The sequence below is a fragment of the Adiantum capillus-veneris genome, chromosome 23 (genome assembly GCF_014529385.1).
Source record: "Adiantum capillus-veneris isolate H3 chromosome 23, ASM1452938v2, whole genome shotgun sequence".
NCBI lineage: Eukaryota > Viridiplantae > Streptophyta > Polypodiopsida > Polypodiales > Pteridaceae > Adiantum > Adiantum capillus-veneris.
In genome coordinates, this window is record NC_140953.1 from 54,312,034 (window position 1) to 54,325,365 (window position 13,332).

General features: G+C 44.6%; 1 protein-coding gene across 2 annotated transcripts in view; it reads right to left on the bottom strand.

The window, feature by feature from the left end:
• The window catches only part of LOC147427798 (F-box protein SKIP17-like), a 50,397-nt gene that overhangs the window by 4,628 nt on the left and 32,437 nt on the right, over positions 1-13,332 (bottom strand). For both annotated transcript variants that reach the window (XM_086497101.1, XM_086497100.1), the window contains exon 2: positions 423-598. In XM_086497101.1, the coding sequence (XP_086353227.1) occupies positions 423-598 (176 nt within the window). The remainder of the gene's footprint in view (positions 1-422; positions 599-13,332) is intronic.

The window sequence follows — 13,332 nt, forward strand, 5'->3', positions numbered from 1 at the left end:
TAATAAAATCACGAACAGAGCCTCCAAAAAAACGGGCCACCTTTAATAGAACATTTCATGGGACCAGACCATCCGCATCAGCTCATACAGGGAAAAAGAAGTTTCTTTTGTACATTTAGGCCAATGTCAGTAAACTCCTAAAAATACCCAAAAACAGAAGATAACCTAACCTGCAGCATTTTTTACCTTCCCTTGTAGAAGTCTACTCTGTTCCCAAGGGAAGAAAGGGGGTTTTGCCAGGGCGTGAGGAGAGAGAGAGAGAGAGAGAGAGAGAGAGAGAGAGAGAGAGAGAGAGACTTTAGCTTTTGAAATTTTGAATTTGAAAAGCAGCACCTACATTCTACTCTCTATTAAGAAACAAAAATTTGTGGAAAGAAAGAACGAGTAGCTGTATGCTTTCATGATCAAAGAAAAAGTTTTACCGCAAATGTTGACCAGCACGTTTGACTAACTTTGCAACTGTGCTGTTGTCGACTCGAAGATTTCTGTCTCTCAAGTCTATGTCTCTATAGCATGCTGGTTCCATTGAAACTTTGTTGAACAAACTACAAGCAGCAGCAGCTTGGCATAGGCTGTGCATTCCCAATTGAGAAAAAACCTGCAGGAGTCCATAAGCCCTCAAAATAAACGTTATACATCCTACAACGCAAGCATAATGAATTAAACCCATAATGTGAAGCATCAACTACAGCTCCAAGACAAACCACTTAGAGTCAGCATATTTATCAATTTAAATACCAAGAAACATACAGAGAAATGTAACAAATTTTATGAAGACTAATGGAAGGCCAAAACTGTCACAAACTGGTGACGTGGCTGTCCGGTACGCACACCCTCCCCGGCTGTCATGGACAGTCCCAGAAAATGACCCCCGCTGAAATGCTGACGTGGCAGGCAGCGTAAGGACTGGCCCATGATTTGTGGCGTAGATTCTGGCTGGCTGATGATGTGGCAGCAGTGTACGGCAGTTTTGCGTGGGCAGCTTTTGGCAGATTTTGGGCTGCTTTTCTGGCTATGCAATTTGCAAGAGAAAGAGTGAGGGAGGTTTTGCTTTATTTGCTCAAGAGAGCTTGTGAGAGAGAGAACATGCTTTTGATTTTGAAGCTTTTGGGCTCTGCTTTTAGCATCCCTTGTAAATCTATATAATAGTGGTTTGGGCTCTCACTTCTCAGAGCATCTGGACGCAGAGTCTGAGAGTGAGTCCCGACCACTCACTTGTACTTTGAGTTGCAGATTAAAACAAAAAGAAATACCGGAAGGGGCGCCAGTCTTTTGGGGCCAATATCTCTAGGCATGGAACTCCGTCGGGCCAGTGTCGAATCAATTGTGAACTGTGAACTGTTTTGAAGTGAATTCTTATGGTGTCGCGGTAGAATTTCGACTTGGGAGTTGGGAGTGTCTAAGTCTATTACAGTGGTATCGGAGCACGGCCGATTTCTCTTCTACGGAAAATCCGTTCCTTTTTACGCGGCACTTATGGCTTCAGACACAGATCAGTCGACTTCCTCTGCATCTGGAGATGAGGGAAGAGATCACAACAAATATTCACACGAGGAGTATGGCCCGCCTCGGCCTACTCAGGCGGAGATCGAAGAGATGGAGCGTCGATAATTGATCGGCCATGCAACAAAGATGCTAAATTTTGCGAAAGACCCGAAATTTGCAAAATTTATGAGCCAAACCTCCTTCGACGAGATGCATTCACAGTGGCGGCAGACCACAGAACCACCCCTCAAACGGGCACTGAAGAAACCTCCTACTCCAAGGATGTATACAGAGCAAGAATTAGAAAATATATATATATACCTAGATGAATCCAGGATAAGCCCAGATTCACTCTTGAAGGAAAGTGCAAGGTATAGACCCATGGTAGTCAACCACAAGACAATATAACCATCACCTCCATCATGCATAGTATTGACTAAATACCATGACATCCCCACTAACGTCGTCAGTGCCCAATAGTGGGTGTAGAACTAGGTACTAACATATGCTCTCCAACACAACACACACCACACGCACACGCACATGAGCATACATCAACACAAAGTTCAGTGTACCAAGTTTCTGTCGTGACTCCGGAGATCAAGGGCAGACTCAGCCATAATGCAGCCTAGCACTAAAAGAAGCATGAAATTTCAAAAAATTAGCACAAAAATGAGGTAGTTGATAGGGCACACGCACCACAAAAGATAGAAAGAATTAGCACAATATCAACTGGTCGTAACTCGGACGAAAACTTCACAATTGGAAGTCTGCATGTCCGCTATACGACAAAAAATATACCTAGATGAATCCAGGATAAGCCCAGATTCACCCTTGAAGGAAAGTGCAAGGTATAAACCCATGGTAGTCAACCACAAGACAATATAACCATCAGCTCCATCATGCATAGTATTGACTAAATACCATGACATCCCCACTAACGTCGTCAGTGCCCAATAGTGGGTGTAGAACTAGGTACTAACATATGCTCCCCAACACAACACACACCACACGCACACACACATGAGCATACATCAACACAAAGTTCAGTGTACTAAGTTTCTGTCATGACTCCGGAGATCAAGGGCAGACTCAGCCATAATGAAGCCTAGCACTAAAAGAAGCATGAAATTGAAAAAATTAGCACAAAAATGAGGTAGTTCATAGGGCATACGCACCACAAAAGATAGAAAGAATTAGCACAATATCAACTCGTCGTAACTCGGACGAAAACTTCACAATGTGAAGTCTGCATGTCCGCTATACGACTAAAAAATATACCTAGATGAATCCAAGATAAGCCCAGATTCACCCTTGAAGGAAAGTGCAAGGTTTAGACCCATGGTAGTCACCCACAAGACAATATAGCCATCAGCTCCATCATGCATAGTATTGACTAAATACCATGATATCCCCACTAACGTCGTCAGTGCCCAATAGTGGGTGTAGAACTAGGTACTAACATATGCTCCCCAGCACAACAAACACCACACGCACACACACATGAGCATACATCAACACAAAGTTCAGTGTACTGAGTTTCTGTCATGACTCCAGAGATCAAGGGCAGACTCAGCATAATGAAGCCTAGCACTAAAAGAAGCATGAAATTGAAAAAATTAGCACAAAAATGAGGTAGTTGATAGGGCATACGCACCACAAAAGATAGAAAGAATTAGCACAATATCAATTGGTCGTAACTCGGACGAAAATTTAGGGTGGTTGATGCACGAATTGCTCAGCTTTTTGACGCGCAGAACAAAGCACAAAAGCACGACAAAAAGCAGAAGAAAGGAACTGACTTCCCAGGTTATTTGGGTCGTCAGTCTACGTTTGCGTCGGCAAGAAAGCAGAAGAATCGTGTTTGATTTGAAGGAGTACCTAGTTCTTCTTCTTCTTCTTCTTCTTCTTCTTTTGAGAGTTCTTCTAGCTCCTCTGACTTGAGCAAAGAAGACAGAAAGGGCAAAAAGCGAAGCAAAAAGCAAAGCTTCGGAAAGGGCAAGAAAAAGGCAAAGAAGTCTAAATCTCGCCCAGTTGTTGACAGTTCTACTGAGGACTCTTCTTCGGATAGTTCAGACTTTGACGGTGGCAACTTTTATGCAAAGAAGAAGAATTTTTATAAAGCCAACCAGTATGACTTTCTGGAAGATAAAAGCAAGAAAGTCCAAGAGTTTAAGGAAGGTGAACAGTCAATTAAATTTGACACGTTTTTTTGGTTATAGAGATGCTTCGAAGGCTTTGTCTTTCATACAGCACTTTGACATAGCTTTCTCTCAAGGGCGTTACTCAGAGCACTCCAAGATTCGGAGGGCTACTTCTTACTTCAAGGGAAATGCTCGAACTTGGTGGTCCACGCTTCTACTGAACAAGACAGCGCCAGTTAAATGGCTGAAATTTAAAAGGCTTTTTATTTCTCCTTGGCTGACTCCAGAGTACGAACGCGACATACGAACTGCTTGGAACCATCTTCGGATGACCAAGAAGAATACATTGGACACATATTGCAAGAGATTATGGAGCTCTTTTCTACCACCCTCTTCATTTAAGAAGATCTCGCTCAAAGAACAAATTGAGTGGTTTACCTTGGGTCTTCCTACAAAGATCCGAGATCATTGCTTAGAGCAAAAGTCAGATTCCATACAGGAACTGATGAGTCATGAGAAACGGGGTTTTGCCATTCACTCAGGCAGTTTGACCTACCCCACAGATGAAATCATGACGCAAAGGACCGAACAGACTTCGAAAAATGAAAGTAGAAAGAGAAAGAGAAACCCAGAAAAGAAAGAAAAGGATGCACCACCCAAACTCGCTCCTCAAGAGAGAGCTCTTTACATCAAAGAGGGGAAGTGCTTTGAATGCGGGGAAACTGGACATATCTCCGCGAAGTGCCCTAAAAAGGCACCGAAAGAACAGAACGACAAGGATGAAGACAGGCTTGCGGGTTCGAGAGCAACTAAGGAATGTGGACAAAAAGGCAAGATGAAAACAAGACTGGTTCCAAATTGGTTCCAAATTGCGTGGGTACTGACCCAAGCACGATGGACGAGAGTACAGAACTTTGTTGAGCATGGGGCAGAGTGAGACCCAGAAGCCCTGATCTTCTTTGATGGAGGAGCCAAGGCCAGCTTCATTTCACTTCAATTGGCAGCACGGCTCGAGATCACACCCGATCGGATAGGACCACTAGCAGAGGCAGTTCTAGCGGCACCCGACAGGGACGTAGCCATTACACCAGTCATTGGCAAACTTCGGTTGCATTGTCAGGGGTATTTGGGGCATGAGGCCGATAGTCGACCACGGCCTTGTTCTTGTGGTACCAAAGAATTCCCAAAAGGACATCACGACCAAGTAAGCTCAAATTTCAAGATTTTTACCAATGCGTCAAAGAATCCAAGCAATCGCCTCAGAGAATCGGCGAGCAGCGTGCCACTTGGCAGGCCCACATCACTCCCGCAGGAGATCTAGTGGCCAGTCTACCACCGTGAGACCTCTCCCTATCTCATCGTTCTTACTTGCAAACCCAAAAAACGCAGGAAAAAATCAGCCCTAATTTGACCACTTTTTGGCATGGCAAACACTGAAAAGGTTATGTAGGAACATGCAGAATTTCTTGTCTGTCTTGTGAAGAGGAACCCTCTTCCATAATGCCCTTCCCTTTGTCAGTCATAGTGTAATCCCACATTCCCGTACTCTGTGTCTTCACCAAACCAACCGAGGCTCACTTCTTGAGGAAAAAGTGATTCAAATCCTGGCAATGGGACCATGAAACCGGCTCGAAGGGTGGTAGACATAGGCTTTTACCCGAAACTTTACTTTAAGCTTTAACACACAGAGAAACCTTGCAAAAGGAGCCTGTAACGGGAATTAACACTTCAAAATACACACAGCTTGGAAGCTAGAATGCTCCGAGCAGACGCCGACAACGTGTAGGCCCCAAAAACTTGCGCCCCTTTCGGTATTTCTTTATTCCTTTAGAGGGTAAAGTTATAGAACTAGAGTCCTGGGAATCTTCACCTGTATCCAACTAGATTGCACCTGTTCTAGTAAAATTTCGGCAACATAACAGCCCCAAAACTCGCCCTGAACAAACCCCCTTGCTAGAACTCACTTCCAAAGACTTAAACCCTCTGTTTTCAGCCCAAAAGCAGCAATTACAGCTGGCTGTATTTACTGGTTTTTACCCTGTTTTCAGCCCTAAACAGTCCCAAAACTATCCTCTAACAGTGGGGCACTGTTCCCAAAGCTTCTGACATCCATACGGCTGCAAAACAGTCCAAAAACAGCGCATAACCAGCTTTAAAAATGCACTTGTAAGATGAGGTTATCACCCTCACCGGTGCCTGCTTTTGGAGTAGCAGTTAGCTACTCATGTTCCTGCTCAAAGAGGCCCTTGCCTCGGCACAGAAGCATAAGACCACACAACTGTACATGGGTCAGATGAAGAGCCCTCTTGTGGGGCATCACCTTACTGCACGTAGGGGAGAGAGGGCAGTGTAGAGTGTGCAAGGCATCACTTCTTGCACTACACTGCACACGAGAGGGAAAGCTTGCACATAATAGCTCTTAACCTGTGACAAGTTCTCAATGAAGCATCCCCAAGCATAAATCGAGCGCCCCCTCTTCTGCTGTTAGGTGCAGCGGAATGAATGTTTGCGCTTTGCTCAAGATGAGTGCTCCGAACTATACTCAAGGTTCCTTTTGTTCTTATGGAAGGGAGAGCCTTCCGTTCTTAATGAGAAATGCTATGATCACAAACAAAGTGAATGGACACTGTGCGTGCAAGTGTATGAGACTGAGAGATAGAGAAGAGAGATACGACACCAGAGACGACGTAAAACCCTCCTCCAAAGGCTCCACTCTCGTCGGCGAGAGTGGTCTACTATTGAATGCACAACCTGGTACAAATGGTATGCATGAGACTGATGCAAGTCTAGGCTATGTCGGCAATGACGACGGTGATGACAAGACCGATCTAAGGGCTGAAATCTGCAATTGTTCTACTGCTATCCAAAAACGCTATGGGCTGAAATCTGCGACTAGTCCAAAACGCTGATTTTGAAGGCTGTTTCTGTGGATCTTTGACACTGAAAATCTGCAAGTCTTATAACTGAAAACTGAGGTTCTTAAGGCTGAAAACTGATGGTCTTTCCGGGCTGAATCTGCTACTCTTTAGGGGTTGAATCTGCTCGTCTTCATTGCTAGGAATTGGCGATGTCTGCAACCGATGGGATCTTCAAAAACGCTAGGCTGATGTGTTTCTGAAAAACACTAGGGAAGGTTCCTCAAAAACGCTAGCTGGTTGGGTCTGCTGGAGATGATGCTAATGCAAAAACGCTATGCAATGGGACTTGCTAGCGAGGGTGTGATGATGCAAAAACGCCAGGCTAAGAGGTATGGCGATGACCCTCTTGATGGAAACGCCAAGGTGCTGAGTCCTTTGCTTAGAGGGGAGACCACCAAGTTCTTGTTGAGAAGTTGTCTGTTGAGCTTGGCTCCTGTTGCCTCTTCTGCCATTTAGTGCTAGTCTAGGTTTGCTTCTATACAAACTTACTCAATTTGCCCTACCTACTTTCCAACAAAAGTCACTTAAAAATAATAAGTGAAAAATGTCCAAAATAGGGAAAATAGGCTAAAATCACTGGAAAATTCCCATGAAGGATTCTGATGGATTCTGATGGGAATGCTTATGATCATGTTGTGTGCAACCAGAGGATATGCATCTACACTAAGTGATTGGGCATGCACGGTCTACGAATAGACTCACAAAAGTGCCAGATCACTTCTAATCTAGATTGACTGGACTGACTCAACCCTGATCATGCTGTAGCTTGTCCACGGATATATAGGGTTGGATGTGTCACGTGACATCCCCTCCTTTTCAAAGTGAGGTACTGGTACCAAACTGTATGGCGTCGAGGGAGATCGCCAATAGCATCCGGAATCCTGGAAGGGACTCTTCGCCGGCCCACTCTGATGTGTGGGTGGTGCGGTACTTGAACTTCATAAAGGTCTGCAAGTCTTCTTCTTTGGGCCGCGCCGAAAGCGACACAAAGTCTTCTGTGGCTCCTTCGGTGCTTCAACTTTGTCGAGTGTCATGCTTCTTTCTTCTTCAAGAATCTCCATGGCTGAAAATTCTTGAAACCATTTCCAACACAAAACCATGAACATACCTATTCCATGTAAAGTGAGTGAAAAAAATATTGTCTTCCTCAAAGACTGTGCATGCAATGTAGATGAACAAAGAGACGGAGTGCTAACCCGTTCACCACACACACGCAAACAATGAGAGTGAATCTTTCTCTTATGATCTAGAGCAATCAACTGTGGCAATTCACAATGGAAATGCCCATGCTTGGTGCTCATACTTTCATGTGCTCTTTCTACAAATGTGTCATGCCAAGGAAGAGACATGGAATGTGACTTCCTTACATACATACTTTTCAGCATTTCATGAAAATTCGTGCTCATTCATGAGTGAAATGTGCTCAACATACAATATGTCATGCCTAGTAAAAGGGATCACATAAAGACGCTGACCAAAATACAGGAAACGATCACGAATGAAACACTCGAACAGGGTGGTCTCGTACGGTCTCGTACGGTCACGTACGTTTTGTCCACGTACGAAGACATACGGTACTCATCGAACTAGAAAATTTTATGTCGTACGACATGGTTACGTACGTTCAAAAATAAAAACACGCAATTCTTAACCCTAGATTTACTTAGGACAAATAGACAATTGATTATCACATTGGACAAGAATGCAATTTGCAAGTGCCAAGTGCAGACACTCAAGAGTTGAGAATCAAGACAATGAGACACAATGGGCATGAACTGCGATTCGCATTACATATGTCATAAATCAAAAAGCTAAGTTGAGATTTGATAATCGAGATGATACAAAAAAGTAGGCCTTTTAAGCCTCAATCGTGCAAAAAGTGGAAGTAGGGTCATCTTCATCCTCACATGAATCGGATTGTGGTGTGTCATAATCTCCCTCACTAAGGAGATTTCCCTCCTCGTCATACTCCGGATCTCTAGGGTCCATAGTGTTGGATCTACGAATAGGCAAATCCTCCAAAAAAGAGGCCGCTGCAATGGAGCCGCTTCCCGAGCCTCGCCGCACATAGGTTGTAGGAGTAGTAGCCTCCATCTACGCCCACGGCCACGACCACGCCCACGAGCATGGGAAGCTCTTGCACCTCTACCTCTTGTAGCCGAAGGGACTCCACGCACAATGACCCTCTTGCGTGATCATGTGCGAGAAGCCCGTCGGTCAATCTCCTCTAGCTCCAAGTAGAGCTCGCGGAAAATTTGCTCCTCCGTCATATCACGCTCTTTGTTGACACTTTTGAGAGTATCAATTGAGAGCTTGCAATCATCAACATTGACCTATTTGACAAGTTATACAAAAGTTCAAAAGAGTCAAGACTCAAGACAAAGTTAGCACATGTGAATTGGAATGCAAAGCCATAGCCCATATGAGTCAAGAAGCAAGTGTGTAGAAAGAGGGTTTACTTGTCTAGCCATAGGCATCTCATGCATGGAGCGCAACATTCGGAGATTGGAGCGACAATAGATGAGCTGCTCCAATTGCTTTGTTGACAGTTTGTTGCGAATTTTGGTGTGGATAAGCGAGTATGCGGACCAATTTCGCTCGCATGCACCGGATGAGCAATCCTATATTATATTCAAAAGATAGTGAGTATGTAATATAATTCATGAGAGAGAGAGAGAGAGAGAGAGAGCGCCAAGGCCCGAGGCTTAAGAGGGTTTACTTGTCCAAGAATCCTTAATGCAACTCTTTGAAGGTGAGGTAATTGGTACCCGAAGCTCTCCCACCAAAAAAGAGACTTCACCAAGGACTCCCTCTTCCAACATATGGTGGAAGTAAAAGCCGTGCCTCTTTGGTCTCCATAGTTGATTAGTTCTTGAAGGAATGCGCCGTAATGATCTTCCGAGAGGGCCTTGGGAAGGAAGTTGCGGCTCTCTTCTTGTAGCATTTGGTTTGTGAAAAGATACGGCTTCTTGTAGGCCGGATGCAAGAGAGCCGCAAAGTGGTGAATGGGCCTCTTCATAAAATCCCATCTCTTTTGGAAAAGAAAGAGGATATCATCTTTCTTGGGGGAATCTTCAAAGACATCACTACAAAAAGAGAGAGAGAGAGAGAGAGGTGAGGCATAGTGAAAATTAGCAAAAAACATATTGTCGAGGAGATACCGTGTCCCATCGGGTGGACCATCAAGAATGGTTGATGCCTCTATTTCCTTGTATGCCTCATCCATGAAGTGGTGAAGAAGGCCTATGGTAGATCCCTCCATGTCGGTCATTCGGAGCACTCTATAGATGGGCAAGATGGCTATCACAAGACCCTTCACCTCTTCCCAAAATTCTTCTTTGAGGGAAAGCCGTTGGATGGCCTTTGCCTCTTGTGAGGTTGCCGAGTTCTCTCCTTTACACCATTGCTTGAACTCATCGGACACCATGGTTTTTTGCACTTTGTTTTGGACATCGTAGAGGCGCTCAAGAAGAAGCCACATAGAGGCAAATCGTGTTGCCGAGGGTTTCTTCAACTCCTTGTCGGAGTACGTGCGAAAAATTGCAAGTACTCTCACCTTAGCATTGATGAAGTTGACGATAGTGAGGGCTTGGGTGAGAATGGCCTTCACCCATTCTAGTTCTCCTATGTCTTCCATGAGAAGATCGAGGCAACGGAAGATCGAGGCAATGGGAGGCACAAGGGGTCCATACAATATTCTTGTATTCGGCCTCAAGTAGTCGGCTCATGCTAGTGCAATTGGATGCATTATCGGTGATCACTTGCACCACATTTTCGGGCCCGACCTACATTAAAGAGAGAAAAATTTAGAACACTTATCACGAGGGCAAAAAGTAGTAAGTACATACTACACATTGCACAATGCACATTGCACAAGAAGAGGGGACAACTTAAACTCTCACCTCTTCTATTGCCGCCTTGATGTGCTTGTAGATGAATTTTCCCGTGACCTTCTTGCCTCTTGCTTCCTCATCAACCCCTCTCAAGAAGTAGGTGCCAAGAGGGCATGACACGAGTATGTTAATGATGCCCCTCTTCTTACGATCACTCCACCCATCGGAGAGAATGGAGCACCCATATTTTGCCCATCCGGCTCGCACGGGCTCAAGGGATTTGTCGATTCTTGTCCGCTCTTCGTCGAGCTTCTTGGTGCGCATGCCCGCATAGGATGGACCCGTCCACCCCTCACATGGACCGACGGCCGCAATAGCTTTCACCATCCTCTTCCACCGCTCTAATCGAAGGATGTTGAAAGCAAGATTACACTCAATGATGGTGCGTGCAATCTCAATGTCCGCAAGCCTTTGTCTCTCTTTGAAGAAAGACAATGGACCAGAGCTCAAACCCACCGATTGCAAGAGAGACGGACGCAGATTGCTGCTTTTGGGCGTTCACAGGGTGGTCCGACTGCCACGATTCCGTACAAAACTATAAATTTCTCAAGGGAAGAGGAGTGTACGGAACTGGCCGTAAATAATTGGCTGCATCAGTGGACCATGTATTTTGATATCCATGGGGATGAACGTAGGATTCAGACGATTCCTCTCTATGTGCGCAGTAAGGCGCTTATCTGGTGGCGCGACATGACAGGAAGCCTATGACATGGGTTGACTTCTGTGTGAAATTCAAGAGGGATTTCGCCAAAATGGATCCTTTGAAAGCTTATGCCAAATTGCAGCCTCTTTCGATGAAAGCTCTATCTTTCGATAAGTACACAACAGCTTTCAAAGAAGCGCTCACCTTCTGCAAGGTGGACTCTACGCACGCTGTGCACATGTACTTGTTGGGATACATGAAGATTACCGTTGGGCCTTAATCAAGGACAAAGCCCCGATTGACGTTGAGGATGCAGTGGCAAAGGCCAGGACGTTCCATTTGATAAATGGAGCGAATTATGAGAAGAAAAGAATGCAGACCATCAATCCAGTGAGGGAGCTTCGAGGAAGCGACCCCAATTCCAGCATAAGTCCAAATCACCGCCGAGATCTTCTCAGGAGAAGAAGAAAGACAAAAATGCTTCAGTTGCTGATGCAGTGAAGAAGGGGGCTTGGTTTGGAAGTGGCCAGACGGATCACCAAATCAAGGATTGCCCCAAGAAGAAGAAGACACAAAAACCGCAAGGTCGTCCTTCGATTCAGATTCACGAGATCTTAGTTAACTCTGATGTCATTCAAGTTGAAATCCATCATTTAGCGCATAGTTCATGCACTAATTGTACTTTTAGCACCAAAGCGTTTGGTACGCACAATCTTCTCAGTTTCCCCGAGAAGATCAATGATCAAGACGTGACCGTACTCCTTGATAATGGAAGCTCACACAATTTTGTGAATGCAAAATTGGTGCAAAAACTGAGCCTGCGGACGCGGGACAGTAACCATAAGTATTGCGTGGAGATGGCTCGTGGCGAGGATACGGATGTATGGAATCAGATGGTTCCAGATTTGTCGCTCGAGTTGGCTGATTACAAAGAGAACCTGGATTTCCACATCATGCGTCTGGATAGAGCATATGTTATTTTAAGAATTCCATGGTTTTATGATAAACAAGACTCATTGTATATAGACCATGTACATCACTCTCTTGTTTTTGTTAAGCAGGACATGCCTCATGTATCTGTCGCTTTGTAATCATATTTCTGTAAATAATGGCTCTGCAATACCAGTTGTTACTGCTTTGGAAATGTATAAAGATACAAAGTCTTCTGATGTTGACTTCTATCAATGTGTATCATCTGCTTTGTTTGGTTCATTGGTACTTGGTACTTCTGTCATTGAATTTCATAAAAATGTTTCATGTTCTTTTGTTGAACTTGGGGATTCCGACGAATCCAATCTTATCCGAGAAATCATGACTCATTTCAAGGATGTTTTCCTGATGATCTACCTCCTGGCTTGCCACCTTCGAGAGGAGTAGATCATGGCATTGAGTTGGTGGCTGGTAGTCAGCCCTTCTCAAAGCAACCTTATCGGTTTAGTAAAACTGAGGAGGACAAGATTCAGCGACAGCTGAAAGGATACCTCGACAGGGGTTTTGTTCGGCCAAGTAAATCGCTGTGGAGAGCGCCAGTGTTACTTTCTCGAAAGAAGGATAACACTATGCGCTTCTGCGTCGATTACAAGGGGTTGAACAAGCTCATTGTCAAGAACAAGTACCCGCTCCCACGCTTGGACGATCTGATAAATCGGCTCCACGGAGCATTGTATTTTACGAAGATAGACCTATGATCAGGCTATCACCAAATACGGATCAAACTGGAAGATATTCCTAAGATAGGTTCCCATATGCGTTATGGTCACTACGAGTTCTTGGTCTTGCCTTTTGGTTTAAACAATGCTCCAGCTGCATTTCAGCAGATGATGAATGATCTGCTGAGACCATTTTTAGGCAACTTCGTTGTTGTATTTCTCGATGATATCTTGATCTACAGCCGAAGTTTGTCTCAGCACCTAGCGCATATACGCGTTGTTCTCGAAGTACTGAGAATTGAGAAGCTTTACACTAAGGCTTCTAAGTGTGAATTCTTTAGGAAAGAGCTTCTGTACTTGGGTCACATCATTACTCGCGATGGAATTAGCGTTGATCTTGAAAAGTTGGATAAAGTGCGAAATTGGCCCATTCTGAAGAATGTGCGCCAACTAAAGTCCTTTTTAGGCTTTACTGGATTCTTTCGCAAGTTATCAAGGATTACTCTAAAGTTGCTACTCCGCTTACGCAACTTTTAAAAGGAGGGGCGAAAGGGCCGGAGACTTCGGGGTCCTCATTGTAAAGGTAATCCCCCTGTTGTC